This window comes from Mobula hypostoma, chromosome 2 (assembly GCF_963921235.1).
Source record: "Mobula hypostoma chromosome 2, sMobHyp1.1, whole genome shotgun sequence".
Classification (NCBI taxonomy): Eukaryota; Metazoa; Chordata; class Chondrichthyes; order Myliobatiformes; family Myliobatidae; genus Mobula; species Mobula hypostoma.
Window position 1 is genome coordinate 67,925,874 of NC_086098.1, and position 23,395 is coordinate 67,949,268.

At 38.5% G+C, this 23,395-nt stretch overlaps 1 protein-coding gene across 1 annotated transcript in view; it reads left to right on the plus strand.

The window, feature by feature from the left end:
- Nucleotides 1-23,395, plus strand: part of eipr1 (EARP complex and GARP complex interacting protein 1) — a 129,449-nt gene that overhangs the window by 58,403 nt on the left and 47,651 nt on the right. The window contains exon 4 of the mRNA XM_063038424.1: nt 6,170-6,326. Coding sequence (XP_062894494.1) covers nt 6,170-6,326 — 157 coding nt within the window. The remainder of the gene's footprint in view (nt 1-6,169; nt 6,327-23,395) is intronic.

Consider the following 23,395-nt stretch of genomic DNA (forward strand, 5'->3'; position numbering starts at 1 on the left):
TAGATCTGTGGCATTCAAGTCTGACAACCCAGGCCTGTACCAGAAAACCAGGTACGATTTGTGGAGGGCTATTTCAAGGGGGAAGAGACAATTTCGAATGAGGTTGGAGCCGATATCAGATGCACGTCAACTCTGGCGGGACTGCAAGACATTACTTCCTACAAAGCGAAACCCAATAGCATAAATGGCAGCGATGCTTCGCTACCAGATGACTCAATGCCTTCTATGCATGCCTTGAAAGGGAGAACATAACTACAGCTGTGAAGATCCCTGTTGCACCTGATGACCCTGTGATCTCTGTCTCAGAGGCCCATGTTAGACTGTCTTTAAAGAGAGTGAACCCTTGCGAGGCAGAAGATCCCAATGGAATACCTGGTAGGGCTCTGAAAACCTGTGCCAACCAACTAGCGGGAGTATTCAAGGACATTTTCAACCTCTCACTGCTACGGGCAGAAGTTCCCACTTGCTTCAAAAAGGCAACAATTATACCAATGCCAAGAAGAATAATGTGGGCTGCCTTGATGACTGTAGCCTGGTATCACTCACATTGACAGTGATGAAATGCTTTGAGAGGTTGGTTATGACTTGACTGAACTCCTGCCGCAGCAAGGACCTGGATCCATTGAAATTTGCCTACTGTCACAATAGGTCAACGGCATACACAATCTCCATGGCTCTTCACATGGCTTTAGACCACCTAGACAACACAAAGACCTATGTCAGGATGCTGTTCATCGACTGTGGCTCAGCATTTAATACCATCATTCCTACAATCTTGATTGAGAAGCTGCAGAACCTGGTCCTCTGTACCTCCCTCTGTAATTGGATCCTCGACTTCCTAACCAGAAGACCACAGTCTGTGTGGATTGGTGATAACATATCCTCTTCACTGACGATAAACATTGGCGCACCTCAGGGGTGTGTGCTTAGTCCACTGCTGTACTCCCTGTATACACATGACTGTGGCTAGGCACAGCTCAAATGCCATCTACAAATTTGCTGATGATACAACCATTGTTGGTCGAATCTCAGGCGGTGACAAGAGTGAGATATGCCAACTAGTGGAGTGGTGCCGCAGCAACAACCTGGCACTCAACGTCAGTAAGAAAAAAGAGCTGATTGTGGACTTCAGGAAGGGTAAGACGAAGGAACACATACCAATCCTCATAGAGGGATTAGAAGGTGGAGAGAGTGAGCAGCTTCAAGTTCCTGGGTGTCAAGATCTTTGAGGATCTAACCTGGTCCGAACACACTGATGTAGTCATAAAGAAGGCAAGGCAGCGGCAATGCTTTATTAGGAGTTTGAAGCAATTTGGCATGTCAACAAATACACTCAAGAACTTCTATAGTTGTACCGTGGAGAACATTCTGACAGGCTGCATCACTCTCTGGTATGGAGGGGCTACTACACAGGACCAAGAGAAGCTGCAGAAGGTTGTAAATCTAGTCAGCTCCATCTTGGGCACTAGCCTACAAAGTACTCAGGACATCTTTAGAGAGTGGTGTCTCAGAAAGGCAGCGTCCATTATTAAAGACCTCCAGCACCCAGGGCATGCCCTTTTCTCACTGTTACCATCAGCTAGGAGGTACAGAAGCCTGAAGGCACACACTCAGCGATTCAGGAACAGCTTCTTCCCCTCTGCCATCCGATTCCTGAATGGACTTTGAAGCTTTGGACAGTACCTCACTTTTTTTAATCTGCAGTATTTCTGTTTTTTTGCACATTTTAAAATAATTTTTCAATATATGTAATTGATTTGTTTATTTATTATGTTTTATTTTATTTATTATTATTATTATCTTTTTTCTCTCTCCCTGCTAGATTATGTATTGTATTGAACTGCTGCTGCTAAGTTAACAAATTTCACGTCACATGCCAGTGATAATAGATCTGATTCTGATTCTGAAGATTTTCTTTGTTGTACTGTATTTCATTATACCCTTCAATTAATAAATAAAATCAAAGGTGTGTGATTTTAAAATTTTCATTCTAAATATTCATTGTATGCATATATAAAAAGAAGTGTCATGCAGTTTTCAGGCCATGTAATAATTTTCTGCTCAAAGCAATGGTTGGTCTGCGCAGCTGGAAACTGGAAATTTGGGCTTCAGAGAAGTGTGTTTGTGCTGGAGTATGAAACTTAGTACTGTGAACTGCAGGCAGCAGGTGGTTTGAAAGTAATTGAATAAATTGGACTGCATAGGAGGAATATCCTGAGGAATTTCATGTGATGCTGTAAACTATCAATGTACTGGACAGGTACTGGGACCATTCATGGTGAGTATTTACATAGAATTGCATTGAATTTTATATCATTAAAATGCTCTAATTGGTGTAGCCATTCTGTGCTTTTTCTACTGCACACAAACCTCTATTAGACATAGTTATCTCAATTTTTCTGCATATATTATTCTTTTTTCCTTCATAGAAGTAATCCAGAACTCATTAGGTTGCATCACAAAGCTTGTAATCTTTAAGAAATATTCATTCAAATATTTACCAATTGAGTGTCTGGTGTAATTTGATTTGGTTAATTTTTTGCTGCATTAACACTATAGGTAGTGTTCATGGCAACAATTTGCATGTGTATCTTTTGGTGTCGTCTTCTGCATCTAGTGCTCATGGTGCCGCCCTCCTCTACATTGTTGAGACTCTAAAAGTAGATTGGGGAACTGCTTTGTCAGCTCTATTGACAAAAAGCAAAATTTCCCGGTGGCCAACCATTTCAATTCCTATCCCCATTCTCTTTCTAACATATTGGTCCATAGACTCCTCTTCTGTTATAATAAGGCCACTCTCAGGCTGGAAGAGCAGCATCTCATATTCCGTCTAGGTAGCCTCCAACCTGATAGCATGAATATCAATTTCTCCAACTTCCAATAATTTTTTCCTTCCCCCCTTCCCTCCTCTTCATTTCCCCATTCTGGCCTCTTACCTCTTGTCCCTATCACCTTCGAGCTTGTCCTCCCTCCATCTTCATGTTCTAGCTTCTTCCCCCTTCTTTTCCAGTCCTGATACAGTAAAGAGTCTCAGCCCAAAACATCAACTGTTTATTCATTTCCATAGATGCTGTTTGACCTCCTGAGTTTCTCCAGCAATTTTGTGTATTGTACTTCTATTGACAGAATTCTGTTTACAATTGCTAATACTGAAAGTATTTTTAGAAAAGTCAAAAATACAGAAAAGCAAGACATTTTAATTTGTATGTATTTCATAAATACAAAATTAAAAAAGTAATTTCATATTTCTCTTTTACTTGCCACTTATTCCAGTTCTCTTTTTTTGTCATTTTTCTATCCTTCCCAATCTCTGACTCTATCTCATTTATTTGTGAGCTTCCTTCCAGGTGTATTCTTGTTCCATTTTGTCTTGTTTTCCATTTCTTTCTCCTTTGCCACTCAAGGCTCATTATCTCTGCAGCAGCATGGAGTCTCTCTGATCAGCTCTATTGATTATTTTTGCTGCTGCTAACACAAGGTTTCCTTCCACTAGAAAATCCACTATAAGTTGAGTGGATAGGGGATTTTTGAAAAAGAAGCAGGGAATTTGTTATGGGCATAATATGAAATACAGTAAGAGTGAGGGAGATGAACAGTCAATTTACTGGTCAAGTTACAGTAGCCAAATTAACAAATTACTTTTCTAAGCCTACATCTTCACATAAAGCAGTGACTTAATAAAAAAGCAACAATAGAATGAAAAAAGTAACATTTAGAATGAAATGAGGCAGGACATCACACCCTACACATACCAAATGGAATGAGCTGCTTGTATGTAGCTAATAGCTAAATTTTAAAAATGTGCAGTACATTATTTTGCCTGTAGCCATACCTGGATTCAGCAGGAAAACTGATGCACTGTGCAGATAAAGAATTCGGCAACATCTTAAGACTATTGATCATTAACCAAGCCAGAAAGGCATCAGTAGGAATTGTGACCATATCTTATTTGTTGAAAACTGATGTAAACTAGTAAAACCCACTCAAATGAAAAGCCTATGCAGTAACTTCCTGAAAAGGAAATACATGGAGCTTGCACTATATCAGAATCAAAAAATATGTGAAACAAATGGTGTAAGGAATCGTGAAACATTAATTTTTGATTCAATGTGCATTAATTCCTGCAGATGCTAAAATAGTTTTGTGTTTTAATAAAAGCTTCCACTCAAATAAAAGGATGAACATTATCAATAAAAATGTATGGCACTTGCAAAGATACATGAACAAAACATATTTATAATGGTGTAGCTTATTTTTCTTCATTTGTCATTTTTAAGATTCAAACTGTAGTTCAAATTTGCAACATAATTGAGGCAAATCTGTTGGTTCTGTTTTTGCAATTATTAAAAAATACATGTACACTTAAACCACTTTAAAATATATAATCTTTGTAGCTTTAACTCTCCTTGAGTTAGAAATTGAATAGTATGTCTGGAACAGAGTGTTGTTGTTATAAGGATAGATTGTATGGCCTGACTTTATTTCCACTGGAACATAGGAGGCTGAGCTTTGAACTTCTAGAGGCTTGTAATATGGTTAGCACAGGTAGGATATATAGTCATAATCTTTTTCCAAGGGCAGGGGAGTCTAATCCAAAAAGGCACAGTTTTATGGTAAGAAGGGATTAATTTAAAGGAGATCCAAGGGGTATGTTTTTCTACACAGAAGTTGATGAATAGTTCGAAGAAGTTGCCAGAAGAGATAATGGAAGTAGATACTGTTATATTTAAAAGACATTTGGACAACAGGCCTGATGCAGTCAAATGGGATTAACATTATGAGTGCATGGTCAAGTTGTGCTGTAAGGACCTGTTACTGTATGTTTCTATGATTAAACCAGAGGAAAAAAGGATTGATCCAACTCAAGGCTTCCAATAGTGTTGATTTTGAGCTGTCTTTTGATGATGGTATTAATCATCAGGACACTAATTATTTCTTCCCTGTTGGTCAAAATGTTCTTTAAGAATACACAAGATGAGGTTTTGAAAAATGAAGGTAAAAGATCAGAAACTGAACCCGTTTTCTTTTTTTCTGTGATGGTATGCCTCTGAACTGTTACAGAGCAGTTCCCTATTCACATTCTGTCTGGTGGTTATCTGACAGATTCATTAATTTTTAATTGAAATCCAAGCAAGCTCTTTAAAACATTCAAGCACTAAAGTTAGCATTCAACTGCTTGATTTCGAGAGAATTCTCCTCAGCCAGGACTTCCATTTTAATCACACTTCAAGTTCCCTGTCCTATCTATCATACAGGAAATCGATGTGTACATGCTTCAGGTAAGGAAAGGATTGGTTTTGCACCCACAGTTCAAGAACTTGCAGACACTGACCATCAAAACTATTCATGAAAAATGTACCTGGATTCGGTGAGGGAAGGATTGTGAGGAACTGTCATCCCATTTCTAGTTTGCACTTTGAAGAGGGGGTGCGAGAGAGTTTATTAATAAGAACTTCAGAAAGGCTTTGAAGTGGAAGTTTTATTCTTTTCTTTTTAAATGTTTGCAAATGTTTTTAATGAAAATAAATGCTTAGCTGGATTCCAAGATACCAATTTTCAAGATTCTTACCAAGGTTATTAAAATTACAATTAAGTAACCTCCAGTACAGAATCATTCTGTTCTTGTATAATTAACTTCAGATAAAATGATGGTGTTGATGAGAGCTTCGATTATGATACCTATGCAGAGATTGTCACAAAGATCTTTTGAAAACACTGAGGGTGTCTAGAACACATAAAATATTAAATCTGTATAGCCTCAGAAGCTGCTGTTTTGGATTGCAGCACATACCTACAGTTTTCTAAATGAAATCTGCTGTATTATTCTCTCTCTACCTCGTCATTGGAATATGATAGTTAATATTTAATTAAAATGGTTAATTATATTTAACCCTGCTTTTTAGTTGCACATTGTCCAATTCAGAACTGGGAAAGTAAACATTGGCAAAAACAGTGATTATAAAAAGGGATTTTTCACATAGATCAACTTAGATTATTAATTACATTGTAAACATATTTTTTATATTTGTAACTAAACTGGTTAAATTATCAAATAATGAGTTTTCATTATGGTAAAGCTAGCTGCACCTGAGATTACAATGAGTTAAATGTTCAACACATTTATTAAAATATTTTTTGACAGCCAATTTTTTTTTCCTTTGGTGCTTAGCTTCGGACAGCAAAGTCCTGACGTGTGCTGCTGTGTGGCGAATGCCAAAGGAATTGGAATCAGGCAGTCATGAATCTCCTGATGATTCATCAAGCAACCCACAGACCTTAGAGCTGCTTTGTCACCTTGACAACACAGCCCATGGCAACGCTTCATGGTAGGTTGCTCAGTTTTGATTTAAAAGATTTCAAATGCTTCCTTCAGAATGGAATTGTGTGAAATGTTTAATTGTAGCATCTAAACAATAAAAAAAACCTTAGAAATAAAATGAAAATCCTGTAGAAATAAAATGAAAATCCAGGAGAAATACATGGGTAAAATATAATATGTGTATGTGTTACATGAGTAAACTGTTTTATTTTATTTCAGTAATTATCCATCAGTTTTCTGCTCAGTTTAACAAGTTATTTTGTTTAATTTATTGTAACTTGCAGCTGATTAAGGTAAATGTTACTGGGGAATATGCATATCAAGATATGAAATAAGTGACTAAAATATTGCCAAATACAAAACAATAATTTTTGATATCCTTTACATTATATCCTTTACAAATCTGTTTAATCCATTAATAAATATGCAGCAATTATAATTGGCCAATTATGATAATCATTGAACATTAAATATATAGCTGAAAGGTGGTATGTGTGTTTAATGAAAAAAATAATTTTCAGGTTTTGATAACACATGCAATCAAATCAATGCATTTTTTTTTAGGTCACTTTTTAAGGTGCATGTCGAATTCGAAGCTGCACCTACATTAGCCAGTACTCCCTGGAAGTGGTACAGAAATGGCAGTTTACACACACGGGACCCAAGATGGCCATAAAATACTCTTTATTCTCCTTGCCACACATCTAACAAGACTTTTATAAGAGATTTTGTGCTTATGCTAGCATTCAAAGCATCAAAATTAAGGCAACACTGACTTTTCAACACGTGTTTTAAGTCTCAGCATTTGTTGCACGTAACATGACAAGCTGCTACCAGCCAGAATAGAGTTTATGGGGAAGTTTTCTTGGCTACAATAAGATTCAAAATACACAAATCAGAGTGATTGCGATCAAAGTGATTGTTTCTGTTAAGTTATGTTAAGTTAAGTTAAGCTCCTTTCAAACTGTTGCAATGTGCAGTGTGCAGTCATCAGTTTATGAAGGAGGTCATTTGATCTGTCTGCACGCAAACAGCACTCAATATCATATTTCACCTCTCACTTTCAAGTAGGCAAAGTGAACATAACATTTTTCACAATGACTATCTTCTAATGGTGTAGGTTATGAACAACTTGGTTTGTATGAACTTGGCTATTTTCATGGGGGGGGGTTATTATTTCACAATGTTAAGGTGCAACCATAGGCAATGCACCATGCTGCCATTTGTCTTTGATAATCGAAGTAGACAACTAATTATTATTCATTCATTTTGTCCCATCCTCTCTTCTACTTATGTTTCAAACATCACTTCAATTCAAACACTAACTCTTAAAAATCTGGAATTAACTCCTCCTGACATGACTTAATGTGAAGCTACAGGGAGAGAGGTGGATATGGAAATGAAGGAGTAGGAAGTACAACAGCAAGTAGAGAAGTAGTAAGGTAGTGAGGCATTCACCCTTCTTCTGTCCAAGCTCTTCAGTTCAAATTATTCCTTAGTAAGTCACCTCAGAAATGGCAACCCAATGTACCAATACGCCTTACACTTCTTCAACAACTGACAACATATTAGTTTTTTTTTTCAGTTACACAAGAAATGAAAATGACCACAACATGTACATTTAACCAAATTCTTTTTTTTTTAATTTTATTTTTATTTGGATAAGGAGTTCACAATTATCATGTACTTTTTTCACACATATAACCTTTTCCATTTTTTTATATGTATAAAACTACAATTATTTATACATTCTTAAGTACACATTGAGATGATATAAAAGCAAAATAAACATTTAAATAGATAATTATGTACTGTGGTAAATCTAACCTATTAGGCTAAGTAATGAAATTAGTTGTTAAGAAAAATGGTGATAATAGTTTCCATACAACCCTTCTGGACCATTTCCACTGGTCCAAAATGTTGCATACAAGCCTATATACCAACCATTGTAGGTGTTTATATCCCAATTTGTTCGTGCTTGTTCCTGCCCGCAGACATAATTATCCAATCCCTATGTACTTATTTACTTAATTTTTTCATTTTTTTTTATCCCTTTCCCAAATCTTTCCCTTGTGATAATTCTCTATTTTCCAAAAAAAAACAACAAACATTTAGACTAGGGGTGCTTACGTTAGCAATATTACTGTGTTGATGAGAAGAGCAATATAAATCATTAGGAGAGTCATCTAAAGTCTGTTCGCATTGGGGTTATATATTCAATCCATTTATTCCAGATTTGATAAAATGTTTCTTTTTGAGTTCTCAGGGAGTAGGTCAACTTTTCCATTTTAAATATTTCCAAGATAATTTCGTACCAATCTTCTAATGTAGGTGGTATTGGATTTAGCCATTTTCTAGTGATTGATTTCTTACTTGCCGCTAAGAGGGCTTGCAGCAACTTTATATCTTCCTTCTGTTCAAGGAACAATACATGCCCCAAATAGAGCGTCTCAAAGTTCAGAGGTATCTGGGACCTAAGTACCTTAACTAATGTTCTATGAATACCTTCCCAAAATAGACTTAATTTAGGGCAATCCCAGAAAATATGAAAATGATTTGCCTCCTTGGAGCCGCACCTTCTCCAACACATCATATTTGTATCTTTATATTTTTCCTGATATGGGGTCTTGAAGTATCTTATAATGTTTTTCCAACAATGTTCTCTCCAAGTCAAAGAATTAGTCGAGGACCATTGAAAGCTGCAGATTTTCCCCCAAGCCTCCTCTGAAAGTACCAACCCCGCTTCTTTCTCCCACTTCTCTTTAATATACAGTGTATTTACATTTTTAGCATGGGAGAGTGCATTATATAGGCAAGAAACTGATTTACTAGGTATTAAACTGCAAGCCGAATTCAGAATCTTGAAAAATTCTAATTCTACTGTTGATAGGTCTGTATATCTACAACTCTGGTTAACATAGTTTCATATTTGAAGGTACCTAAAAAAGTCATTATGTTCTAGGCCATGTTTGTCCTGCAGGATTTGGAAACTTTGTAATACTCTTTTATCTATAAATGAGAGGTAGGTTGTAAGACCTTTCTTTATCCATAGCTCAAATCTTTTATCTCCTCTGTTGGGAAGGAATTCGGTATCATATGCACACCATCTGAAGAGTTTTAGCATGTTATTAATTCCACATGAATTAACCACCTTCTGCCATACTTTTAATGTAAGATTTATCCAAGCATTATTAAATTTTTTCAAATGGGCCATCAATCCTTTGTCAGCTATTGAGGCCTGAAGAGGGAAACTGTCAACTAATCCAAATTCTATTTCCTTCCATCTAGCCTTATATTCCCTATTACACCAATATAACAGAGGGGTTATCTGTGAGGCATAAAAATAATTTCTCAGGCAAGGAAGAACCATACCTCCTCTTTCCTTCCCTAACTGTAAGGTGTTATATCGAATTCTAGGTTTCCTTCCTTGCCAAATGAAGCGGGAAATCCATTTGTCCCATTCCCTGAATTGATTATCATCCACCTCCACTGGTAAAGTACGGAAAAGATATAATAACCGAGGAAGAATATTCATTTTTATAGTATTTATCCTTGAATTTAAACTTAAAAAGGGGATAAGATTCCATCTATGCATATCTGCTTTTATCTCTGAGATTAATGGCCCATAATTTACCTGTGACAGTGTTGAAAGATCCTTCGGCAGGGTTATTCCTAAATATTTTAATGATTTAGCTTCCCACTTAAGATCGTATGTATCCTGCAATTTTTTTGGATGGTGTATAATTTAGGGACATAACCTGCGTTTTCTTTACATTTATTTTATAACCTGATATTTTCCCAAAGTCATCCAACAGTGTAAACAATCCTATAAATGATCTTTCTGGTTCACTCAGATAGACCAAAACATCATCTGCAAATAACGCCACTTTCTGTTCAATCCCTGCCACCTTGATACCTTTTACGATTTCGCTTTGTCTTATTAGTTGGGCAAGTGGTTCAATATATAGCGCAAAAAGGAGAGGAGATATTGGGCATCCCTGTCTAGTGCCTCTCTCTAAAATGAAGGAGTCAGAGAGGTCCCCATTTATCTTAATTCGGGCTGTTGGGCTGTCATACAGAGTCTGAATTACTTTAATAAACCTTTCTTGAAAGCCGAATCTTCCTAACACTCTGTATAGGAATGCCCAACTAACCGAATCAAAAGCTTTCTCAGCGTCCAATCCTACTACCATTGTCTCTGTCTCGTTCTTATTAACCTGTTCTAATATGTGCAGAGCTCTCCTTATGTTGTCCTGTGTTTGTCTTTGTTGAATAAATCCAGTCTGGTCTAAATGGATTAGGCCAGGTAAAAGCTTTTCCAATCTGCGCGCTAATATAGATGTAAATAGTTTGTAATCTAAATTAAGAACACTAATTGGCCGATAATTGCCACATTCTAGTTTATCTTTACCCACTTTAGGAATAACTGAAATAATCGCTTCTCTCCAGGAAGGTGGAGTTTCTCCTCTCTGCAAGATCCAATTAAAGGTGTTAAGTAGTAATGGGGCTAACTGTGTCTTCAGGGACTTGTACCACTCTGAGGTAAACCCATCAGAACCCGGGGACTTTCCAGCCTTTAACCTAGAGATGGCCACGTTCAGTTAGTTACTGGTTCTAATAAACTTTCATTTTGTAAATCTGTAAGTTTAGGTAGATCTAAAAAATTCAATACACTGTCTATATAGGGCTCACTGGGGGCCCAGGGTTGGGAGTACAGCTCTCGATAATACGTTTCAAAACTCTCTTGAATTTTCCCTATTGTACTCTCCACAAGCTTTGTCTTTGGATTCTTTATTTTATGAATTGTATTGTCTGCTTGTTGTTTTCGTAATTTATATGCTAATAATCTAGCTGATTTACCTCCTACTTCATAATTCTTTTGTCTCAGGTAAAGAAAATTTCTTTGAGTTTTCAACGTATAAATATCATCAATTTCACTTTGCAATTTCCTAATTTCCTGTTTTCGATTTGAATTACTTTTGTTGCTATCTCCAACTTGAAGTTGTTTTAATTTTCCTTGAAGGTCTGCTAATTTTTGTGCATTGATTTTTTTTCATGTGAGTAGTAATGGAAATAATTTTCCCTCTCAGTACAGCTTTCAATGTATCCCATAAAATCACTGGTGATGTTTCTCCCGTGTCATTAAGGTCTAGATATTCTTTGATTTCTCCCCTTAATCTCTCCATTACTTTTGGGTTATTAAGTATATGTGAGTTTAGCCTCCATAGTGTTTTCCTCATTTTCCTTTCCAGGATTAGAGACATGGAGACTGGGCTATGATCCGACAGATCAATTGTTGCAATATTACAGTTTTTTATCCTGAGTCTATCTGTATTAAAGATAAAGAAATAGTCTATCCTTGAATAGGCTGAATGAGGGAAAGAGTAATATGTATAATCTTTACTAGTAGGGTGTAATTCCCTCCAGACATCTATAATTCCCAACTCCTCCATCAATGAATTCACTTTCCGAGTCAGAGGTTTATTCTGAGTAACTATTCTTGAAGAATCTAATATAGGATTTAATCTAATATTAAAATCCCCTCCACAAATTACTACCCCTCGAGAACTGACCATTAGGTCAAAAATGTGTCTATAAAATGACCATTCACTACCTGGAGGAGCATAAACATTCAGCAATGTTATTTCTGTACCTTCTATTCTTCCTGTGATTTTTACAAACCGTCCTTCTTTGTCTCTAGTCTCTGAAATATGTTCATAATTAAGAGTACTTGATATTAAAGTAGCTACCCCTCTTTTGTGACTCAATTTATATGATGAATAAAATACATGCTTAAAGCCCATTCTTTTTAATTTTCCATGTTCAGATTGGCTCATATGTGTTTCCTGGAGGAAAGCTATTTGTGCCCTCTCTTTTTTCAATTTAGACATAATCTTATTTCTTTTAATTGGATTAAAAACCCCATTAACATTATAGGAAATTATTTTTACCAATTCAGTTTGCATTTTTCTCTAGTAGAAAAAAAGCACTCTCCTTTTCTAACCAAACAGTAAGCAATCCCTTCTCAACAGTAAACCGAGACATATAACCACACCCTAGACATTTCTGAACGTATAACATTTGAAAATTTTCCCCGACTTCCCACAGTGAGGCCTGAGCACCGACCCGCCTCAGTTCAGAGGGATAACCTCTATCTTCACCCTGTGTTAGAGGGCCCTCAGCAGTTTGAATAATCATAGAGAATTTTCTCCTATTTATGTCTCGACCATATTGCTATCATTCAAGTTATTCCGCCTAGTTTATTTTCAGTTACCAGTTTTCATTTTACCTTTAAGTCCGATTTACTCTTTTCAGTCATTTCTCTTAATTAATCTGTATTCTCTGTACATTCGCGTCTGAATATTTGCAGCTTTTCCTTGTAGTTTGACACTCTGCTTCGTGTGGAGCGTCCTCGCCCCACTAACTGCCACGACTTCTGCCGAATCCTCTCCAGTAGCGACTCCGGTTGGGTGATAACTTTAATAGGTAGTCCCCGGTCCGCCAGGTCCGACGTTGCCTCCTCCACCGTAGCGTAAGTTTTTGTCCCTTCGTCGTAAAAGACTCTCAGCCGAGCTGGATACAGGGTCTGGAATCTGATGTTGTTTTCCTTCAGGACTCTCCGTGTTTCCGTATATTCCTTCCGTCCGGCAAGAATCCCCGGTGCGTAGTCGTGGTCTAAACTGATTTTACAGTTGTTCCACATGAAACCTTTCTTTTGCGATGCTCTTTTAAGCACCTCTTCCTTCGTTCTGTAACTGAGAAATCTGATCAGAATCGATCTGGGCTGGGCGCCTGCCGGGGGCTGTGGTGCCAACGCACGGTGAGCCCTTTCTATCTGTAGGTCTTTTGCGGCCGGTATATCAAGGTTCTCTCTAAGCAGCTTCTCCACGAAGGGAATCATCAATCCGGGTTTACCTTCGGTTCCTTCGGGAACTCCGTAGATCCTCACATTTTCCCTTCTCGAGCGGCCTTCTTGATCTATTAGTTTCCACTGGAGTTGGTCTTGTAGCTTCAGCATTTCTGCTATCACCTCCTCTGCATTTTGTAGCTTCTCTTCAATTCCAACAATCCTCGCTTCGGCTTCATCTATCCGCGAGTTAGTTTTTACTATTTCTCCTTTAATATCTTCCAGCTGTTTGCTGTTATCTTGTCGGAACTCGCGAATCTCTCCGAGAATCAAAGACAAAGTCACCGATTCCCCCTCATTATCTCCGTCCTGGCTTGCCGTGGGAGAGCTAGGCCCTTCGCCTTGCTGCATCTCTTTATGTTTATCAGCCTTAAGAGCGGACTTTTTATTCTTGTTCTTAGACATCATCCTTGCCCCTTTTATTAATATAGTTATGCAATATTAAGTATTTGTCTAAATTCGATTTTGGGGCAGTTTACCTTCTTTTTTGTCGAGAGACCTTTTCCTTACGCCGCCATTCCCTTGATGACCCAGAAGTCCTCCCCATTTAACCAAATTCAATCACTAGACAAAGTGGAATTAATCGCCTTTCTGTATTCTCATAGTCTCTCTATTCTATATGCACCCTTGTCTTTCCTTGTGCTCCCTTGAGGTACTTCCTCAATGGCTGCAGCAGACTGGTGCAAAGTTATTAACCTTCATTTGAGATTAAAAATAGCCTTGGAGAGTAACCTCAGAGTTCTGGGTGTGAGCAACGTGGCCTGAACAGCTCCTTGGCCTGAGCTACAGATGTGTACTCTGTTCAGCGCATGGGCAACAGCAAAGAGTCTGAAGAGTTTTGGGCTTGGGAGCAAAAATGGTAAGATTCTAGCAGAAAAAAGGCACAGCTCTTTATAGAGCTGCTGCATAGAACATAGAACAGTACAGAACAGTACAGGCCATTCGGCCCACAATGTTGTGCCAACCCTTAAACGGGACCCTCAGCTCAGAAGGGAAGGAGGGAAAAGAGGAGAGTAGTAGTGATAGGGGATTCGATAGTTAGGGGGACAGATAAGAGGTTTTGTGGAAGAGATCGAGAATCCCAGATGGCCAGTTGCCTCCCTGGTGCCAAGGTCCGCGATATCTCGGATCGAGTTCTCGGTATTCTCAAGAGGGAGGGTGAGCAGCTGGATGTCGTGGTCCATGTAGTGACCAATGACGTGGGTAGGAAGAGTGAGGAGGTCCTGAAAGGTGAGTTTAGGGAGTTAGATTAGATTAGATTAGGTTATGAGGAGTTAGGTGCCAAGTTAAAGGATAGGACCTCCAGGATAGCAATCTCAGGATTGCTACCAGTGCCACATGCAGGTGGGTTTAGAAATAGCAAGATAGCGCAGATCAACATGTGCCTGAAGACATGATGCAGGAGGGAGGGCTTCAGATTTATAGATAATTGGGCAGTTTTCCAGGGAAGTTGGGATCTGTTCCGGCCGGACGGTTTACATCTGAACTGGAGGGGGACAAATATTGTTGCAGGTAGCTTTGCTAGAGAGGCTCCCGTGGATTTAAACTAGATACAAGGGGGGAGGGGAACCAGAGTGTAGGAACAGATGTAGGGGAGAAAGAAGAAAAAAAAAATAGTGAAGTTGTTTGCACCGTTAGTGATCAACAGAGAGTAAGAGGTGGAAAATTTCTAAAATGTATTGATTTTAATTCTAGGAGCATTGTAAGAAAGGTGGATGAGCTTACAGCATGGATTGATAACTAGAAGTATGATGTTGTAGCTATTAGTGAAACATGGTTGCAGGAGGGGTGTGATTGGCAACTAAATATTCCTGGAGAATAGAAGTTCGAGAGAGCCATGGTTTTCAAGGGATATTGGAAACGTGGTTCAGAAAAAGAGCGATATCTACAATAAATATAGGCAGTATGGAGTAAATGAGGTGCTCGAGGAATATAAAGAATGTAAAAAGAATCTTAAAGAAATTAGAAAAGCTAAAAAGATACGAGGTTGCTTTGGCAAGTAAGTTGAAAATAAATCCAAAGGGTTTCTACTGTTATATTAATAGCAAAAGGATAGTGAGGGATAAAATTAGTCCCTTAGAGAATCAGAGTGGACAGCTATGTGTGGAACCAAAAGAGATGGGGGAGATTTTGAACAATTTCTTTGGTATTCACTAAGGAGAAGGATATTGAATTGTGTAAGGTAAGGGAAACAGGTAGAGAAGTTATGGAAACTATGATGATTAAAGAAGAGGAAGTACTGGCACTTTTAAGGAATGTAAAAGTGGATAAGTCTCCGGGTCCGGACAAGATATTCCCTAGGACCTTGAGGGAAGTTAGTGTAGAAATAGCAAGGGCTGTGACAAAAATATTTCAAATGTTATTAGAAATGGGGATGGTGCCAGAGGATTGGCGTATTGCTCGTTGTTCCATTGTTTAAAAAGGATTCTAAGAGTAAACCTAGCAATTATCGGCCTGTGAGTTTGACGTCAGTGGTGGGTAAATAGATGGAAAGTATTCTTAGAGATGGTATATATAATTATCTGGATAGACGGGGTCTGATTAGGAACAGTCAACATGGATTTGTGCATGGAAGGTCATGTTTGACAAATCTTATTGAATTTTTTGAAGAGGTTACTAGGAAAGTTGACGAGGGTAAAGCGGTGGATGTTGTCTATATGGACTCCAGTAAGGCCTTTGACAAGATTCCACACGGAAGGTTAGTTAGGAAAGTTCAATCGTTAGGTATTAATGTTGAAGTAGTAAAATGGATTCAGCAGTGGCTGAATGGGAGACGCCAGAGAGTAGTGGTGGATAACTGTTTGTCAGATTGGAGGCTGGTGACTAGTGGTGTGCCTCAGGGATCTGTACTGGGTCCAATGTTGTTTGTCATATACATTAATGATCTGGATGATGGGGTGGTAAATTGGATTAGTAAGTATGCAGATGATACTAAGATAGGTGGAGTTGTGGATAATGAAGTAGGTTTTTAAAGCTTGCAGAGAGATTTAGGCCACTTAGAAGAGTGGGCTGAAAGATGGCAGATGGAGTTTAATGCTGAAAAATGTGAGGAGCTACATTTTGGTAGGATTAATCAAAATAGGACATACATGGTAAATGGTAGGGCATTGAAGAATGCAGTAGAACAGAGGGATCAAGGAATAATGGTGCATAGTTCCCTGAAGGTGGAATCTCATGTGGGTAGGGTGGTGAAGAAAGCTTTTGGTATGCTGGCCTTTCTAAATCAGAGCATTGAGTATAGGAGTTGGGATGTAATGTTAAAATTATACAAGGCATTGGTAAGGCCAATTTTGGAGTATTGTGTACAGTTCAGGTCACTGAATTATAGGAAAGATGTCAACAAAATAGAGAGAGTACAGAGAAGACTTACCAGAATGTTACCTGGATTTCAGCACCTAAATTACAGAGAAAGGTTGATCAAGATGGGTCTTTATTCATTGGAGCGTAGAAGGTTGAGGGGGACTTGACAGAGGTATTTAAAATTATGAGGGGGATAGATAGAGTTAACGTGGATAGGCTTTTTCCATTGAGAGTAGGGGAGATTGAAACAAGAGGACATGAGTTGAGAGTTAGGGGGCAAAAGTTTAGGGGTAATATGAGGGGGAACTTCTTTACTCAGAGAGTGGTAGCCTAGTGGAACGAGCTTCCAGCAGAAGTGGTAGAGGAAGGTTCGATGTTGTCATTTTAAGTAAAATTAGATAGCTATATGGACAGGAAAGGGATGGAGGGTTATGGGCTGAGTGCAGGTCGGTGAGACTAGGTGAGAGTAAGCGTTCGGCATGGACTAGAAGGGCCAAGATGGCCTGTTTCCGTGCTGTAATTGTTATCTGGTTATATGGTTAAACCCTGCCTCCCATATAGCCCCCCACCTTAAATGCCTCCATATACCTGTCAAGTAGTCTCTTAAATTTCCCCAGTGTATCTGCCTCCACCACTGACTCAGGTAGTGCATTCCACGCACCAACCACTCTCTGAGTAAAAAACCTTCCTCTAATATCCCCCTTAAACTTCCCACCCCTTACCTTAAAGCCATGTACTCTTGTATTGAGTAGTGGTGCCCTGGGGAAGAGGCGCTGGCTGTCCACTCTATCTATTCCTTTTAATATCTTGTATACCTCTATCATGTCTCCTCTCATCCTCCTTCTCTCCAGAGAGAAAAGCCCTAGCTCCCTTAATCACTGATCATAATGCATACTCTCTAAACCAGGCAGCATCCTGGTAAATCTCCTCTGTACCCTTTCCAATGCTTCCACATCCTTCCTATAGTGAGGCGACCAGAACTGGACACAGTACTCCAAGTGTGGCCTAACCAGAGTTTTATAGAGCTGCATCATTACCCTGTGACTCTTAAACTCTGTCCCTCGACTTATGAAAGCTAACACTCCATAACCTTTCTTAACTACCCTATCTACCTGTGAGTACCTGCTGTCACTTTCATAGTCTTGTTGATCTATTTATAACAATGTGATGAACTAGATATTTCTAAGAACAGTGGTGGCAGCAGGGTAGACTTGCAAGCAGCATGAAAATCTTCTTTTGACATGGTAATTCACTATTGCAACGTGATAGTACCATGGTTGTGCAGCTCTTCCATATTATAAAGAACGTCCTAAGGTTTGAATTCAGCCCTATGTGGAATTGGTGCTGGATTTCTTCATGCTCTTTGACATTGATAATAGGACTTCAGACAAGATTTGCAAATTCTTCACTGGATTGATTTGACAAATTTGTCTTTTTATTGTAATTTCTAAAGTGGGCCTTGTGTCAGTCCCTGAGCTGGAGGTCAATACCATAAGATCAAATGACTTTATCTTCTCCCTCTTCCTCTCCTTTCTACTCTGAATAGAAAAGTTTTATTTTTTTAGTATTTGAAATGGGAAAGGGATGAGCTGAGTTTGGACCTTGTGAGAGGAAAAAGATAAAGGAACATTTGCAGCTCAATCAGAAGGAATAAAAGAGTGACAGGGGAGTAAGTAAAACAATTTGATGTATAGATTACCCCATCAGCAATCCCTCCATTTCTGCCTGTGATCATGACTTTTAGCAATTCTGCTTTCTGTGTCAGCCAGCACTCTCTTCCACTCTGACAGGAATCTACTTACTCAGTTGTTTTTTTTTTGTATTCTGGTTTTCCTGGAAAAAAAAGAGAAACCAAATCAGTAATGTTTAGTAAAGAGGATGCTTGTTTATTCTGAATCTGCAGGAATGCCTAGTATTGGTGAATATTTGAAGTGTGTGGTATGTATTGACATACCCAACATCTAGAGGCATTAACAGCATCAGCAAATTCAGGTGATTCTTACAAGTATGCATTATGAGTCATCTCAATTGGGACATTGAGAATAAGACAAATTGGCAAAAATATAATCAACAAATAATATTAGAGTAAACTTCGTAACATCCAGTAGCTGTTGACTTTCTTTGAAGTCTTCTGACTGGTTGGTGATATGTTCACTGTATCTCAGCAGCGTAGACACTGGGTCAAGAGGTTACGAGCACACTTACCAGGGCACTTGTTGTCCTTGTCGTGTCTCAACCTGAAACATTGACTGTTCATTTCTATGAACAGCCTGACCTGCTGAGTTCCTCCAGCATTTTGTGTGTGTACTTTACCTCACTTGCCATGGCTGGCATGTATCCACTTACTTTTACCATCTGCCTTCTCTGCTGAGTTGGTAATTAACAGCTCTTGATCAGGACCTTCCCATTGAGCTCCTAGTGGTTCCTTATATAGTTCCTTAATCAAGACCCACTCACCAGGAATCAGGGTGTGTCCTCCTGTTGGATCATTCGAAGTGGCAGAAATTTGTCAAGGAGCAGACTGTGCAGCTTGGGTTAATTTCACACGACAGTTAACGACACTATCTGCCATGATATCAGCCTCTCTAAGATTGAGGGCTCCCAGCAGTGACACAGGATGCCCTGTTACCAGCTCAAATGGACTTAGTTTAGTTTTCTCGTCAGAAGTTGCTCTGTCACATGAGACCATAGGAAGAGCCATAAACCATGGTATGTCTTCCTCGTGATACTTAGTTGTTGTTTGATGGTTCCATTCATTTGTTTGACTTGTTCTGATGATTCTGGGTGATGTGGACAATGAAAAGACCATTCAATGTTCATCAGTCAGCAATTCCTGACAAACACTCCCAAACCCGCTTCCTTGCACAGAGTTGATGTGACATGATAACCCCAGTTAGGAATATAGTCCTTGATTACTGCTTTTGCTGTGTATGTGGCAGTGGCTTTCCTTGCTAGATTAGCTTCTACTCATCTTAAAAACTTGTCCACTATTACCAGTACGCCTGAGTATCCTTGACAGTTTGGTGAAGAAATGTAGTCCTCTTGTAAGTGTAGCAATGGTCAGGTGGGGCAGGAGAACTTAATTATCACAGCTTCTCTCGTGCTTCTGCATTTGTTTTCGGGCATGTCATGCATCTTTGAAACACTTCTTGAACTTGTGCCCTGAACTTTGGATTCTGTCACCACTGGGGGAATCTGTCAATCTTTTGCACTCCAGTGGGTCCGAGGGAGTGTATCTGCTGTGCCAGATAAGGAAGCAATGTAGTTGGAGCTACCTGTCTATGACTAGTACCATATCTCCATACTCCATCACTGTTTGACCTCCCACCATTCTCCACCCAGAACCACTTTTGCCAGTTAGAGCTTGCACCTCTTGAATATCTTGTATGTTCGTCTGAGATACAGATTTCAACTTTGTTTTCATAATTCCTTTTGTCAGGTTCACTGCATTTGTTCTTGCTACTTCTTTTAGTTGTTTTACTTCTTTTACTTATTTTATTTCTTTCCGTGCTACACTTTTTACAATTTCCTCTGTGATGCATTTCCATGGCTTTCCATTGTAATCATTTTGGAGTGGCTTTTCCACCAATTGATGACAATTGTATGACATCCATGGGTTTGTGTACCAGTTGGCCATTCTTGATTGGGAATCCTACCACTATAAGGAATCCTCTTTGTCTCCAGAAGTTTTTAAAATTATGAACAACTCCAAAAGCATAATGGGAATCAAAGTAGATTTTAGCTGATCTTCTTTCTGCGAACTTACAGGCTTCAATCAAACCTTTTAGCCTATTTCACACAGGTATCAGGAGCCATGCTTCCTGATACTGGTGCTTCGGGTCCAGAAACAACAGTCCATCCAGCCATTCAAATTCCTCTCTCTATCGTTGAGTAGCCATCGGTGTACAGAATCAGATCTTTGGAGGAGTAATAACCAACAGATGCGATCGATCTTCATATTTAAGAGTTAAGACAGCCATCATGTGTTTCTTGTTGACATACAGTGTAAATGGTGTACCCTTATCAAAGATACATTGCTTAGCAATGGTTTCATCTTCAGTCCTACATGTCTTTACTTTCTTGGCCTTATTGGAGCAAGCTCTTGACAGAGCTGTCAATTTTTTTGTTTCATCACTGTTATCCTCACTTGAGTCACTAGGGGTCGCCATAGAGTCCTTGTCATGTCCACCTTGTAGTTCCTTGAAGTTCAGATGGTGTCGCTATTTCGGGAGACTGTCCAATGTACGCTGTAAATCTTTAGATTGGTGTTGCCCTAGGGGGACTGTCCAATGTAGAGCATGTTTCCCAGTGCAGAGTGCCAGAGGAGGTGTCATTAGCAGGACTGCCCCCTTGAAGTCCCTGCTTAGTTTCTCCATATTGTTTCAGTTGCTTCTCAGCCCCATACCATGCACTTCAATGTTTTTCTGTGTGATCAGTTAATGCAGATTTGTTCTTTAGACTTTTTAGTATCTATATCATAGTGTTTTTCTGTAGTTTATCGTAAGTTTCACATTTCTTTTCCAATTGATTAGAAGTCTTTACTCGGCCCATTAACTTGTTTATTCACTCGCATATTTGATCAAACTGATCATGAATTCTTATTTCTAAATCACAATTCCATGTTTTTCCATTCCCTTGAGCATTCTCTAGATCTTATTGCAGGTCTTGTTAATAAACTTAACATTGACTTACCATCTAGACCATGCTGTCTTCTTGCTGTAGCCATCAGGAAGAAGGTACAGGAGCCTCAGGACTTATACCATCAGGTTCAGGAACATTTATTACCCCTCAACCATCAGGCTGTGAACCAGAGCGGATAAATTCACTCAACTTCGCTCCCCCCGCCCCCCCCCGTCACTGAACTGTTCCCACAACCTGTAGACTCACTTTCAAGGACTCTTCGTCACATGTTCTTGATATTTATTGCTTATTGATTATCATTTCTTTTTGTATTTGAACAGCTTGTTACCTTTAGCACTCTAACATTCAGTTAGTGTGGTCTTTCATTGATTCTTTTGTGGTTATTATTCTATTATGGATTTATTAAGTATGCTTGCAAGAAAGTGAATCTCAGGCTTGTATATAGTGACATATGTACTTTGATAATTAATTTACTTCGAACTTTTCATTAACTTTATCAAACTAAGATGTTTTATTCAAGTAAGAACTGTTAGTAGGTTTCAGGACTTTGACCATTGTTTTGATTCAATCCTAATTTGTATGTACATTTTATTATTTTGTCTGCGATCTCAATGTATTAATAGGTTGCAGCCGAAGTTTAAAAAGATTGTCGAGCAACCAAATTAATAGATTGCACTTGAATGGATTACACAACTGAAGTTTCACTAGGTGCTGAAATAGGTCGTGTGCGATCGAAATTTTAAAAGATTGTCCTGCAACTGAAAATTCTTCCATACTCTACTGGCTTGTACTGCCGAGCCTGATATTAATTTCAGTGCTGCTCTTGATTTTTACAAATCTGTTCTTTCAAAATAGAAATGTAGCAGTTTCCTCAATCCTACTTCTATCTGATGATGCATTGAAGCCAGACCTAATTTTCCTCTGGCAATTTGGAATTAGGGTGGAAGCTCTTACCTTCCGTTCAGTTTCGAGTCAGAAAATTTTCTACTTTGTCTGTGATTCTTCCAAGTCCTTAAAACTTCACAATCATGCTCTCTGACTACACCAATTGTTGGATTTTGATGTTTTAATCCAAGGTTCCTTCAGAAGTCAGGAAAGAAGCACAAAACCTCTTGCTTCACAACAGTTTTATTAAGTGTTAATAGAGCAAAGAGAGATGGAAAATAGACAGTGATAGAGGGTTAACTAAGTGAAGCAAAAAGACATAAGGCAAAAAATGGTGTCCAACGTGGAGCAGCTCTTTTTATGCTACATAGGTAAAAGTTCCAGTCAAATTTGCAGATAAAAGCCAGCTAATCAGAAAGTTCCTATTAAAGTACTGCAATACCAAGGGAAGCTTCTAGAACTTCTCAGAATCATGCAAATGTAATCACGATGGAACACACTGAACAACTGCATATTCATACTGTGACCACTAGGAAACCTACTGAACAGTCACATGCATATAAGAACTACGTGAAATTAACAGACAACTAGTTGTAAAACTGCAAAGTAAATATTAATTAAACAGTCAGATTCAACGTCTGCGACTAAATGAGTTTATGCAGAGCGCTAACTTTGTCATATCCCAAAGGTAGGTTTTTGGCCACTGTTAATTCCCTCTAGTGTCGGTAAACGGCAAAGGAATCTAAAGGGATTAATATGAGATGGGTCAAGGTGCAGGGTACAGTGAAATACGGACAAAGAGTTTGGGACTGATACGATTATCATGCTGGGATGTGGATGACCTCCATCTATAATCTTAGTAAGTAATTAAGTAGTAAGTTATCATTAACAATAATCAGATATACAAATAAAAAATGAATGTAACAGGTCATTAGACATGTTCTGCTGAAATGTCATAGAGTCATTCGATAATACTATTACGTTTTGTAACTCTAAAACATAAAAACTAATTGGAAGAAACACTTTAAGCGAGGCATGCATGTATGATGAAGTGGTGTAATTCATTATGGATTATATATAAAAGTACATAAATGCCATTTATGTACTTTTATATATAATCCATAATGAATTATTTAAACAGAGAATGCTTAGTCAAACAATATATTTACAGTATTACTGAAATATTAAATTCATCTCAACTTGTATACATAATAATTGAAGAGTAAACCTGCAACCTCGAGGACAGTGATGAAGAGTAAACCTGCAACCTCGAGGACAGTGAGAAAATGGTCGGAGGAGGCTTATGAGGTGCTCCAGGGTTGTTTTGAGGTGACAGACTGGCA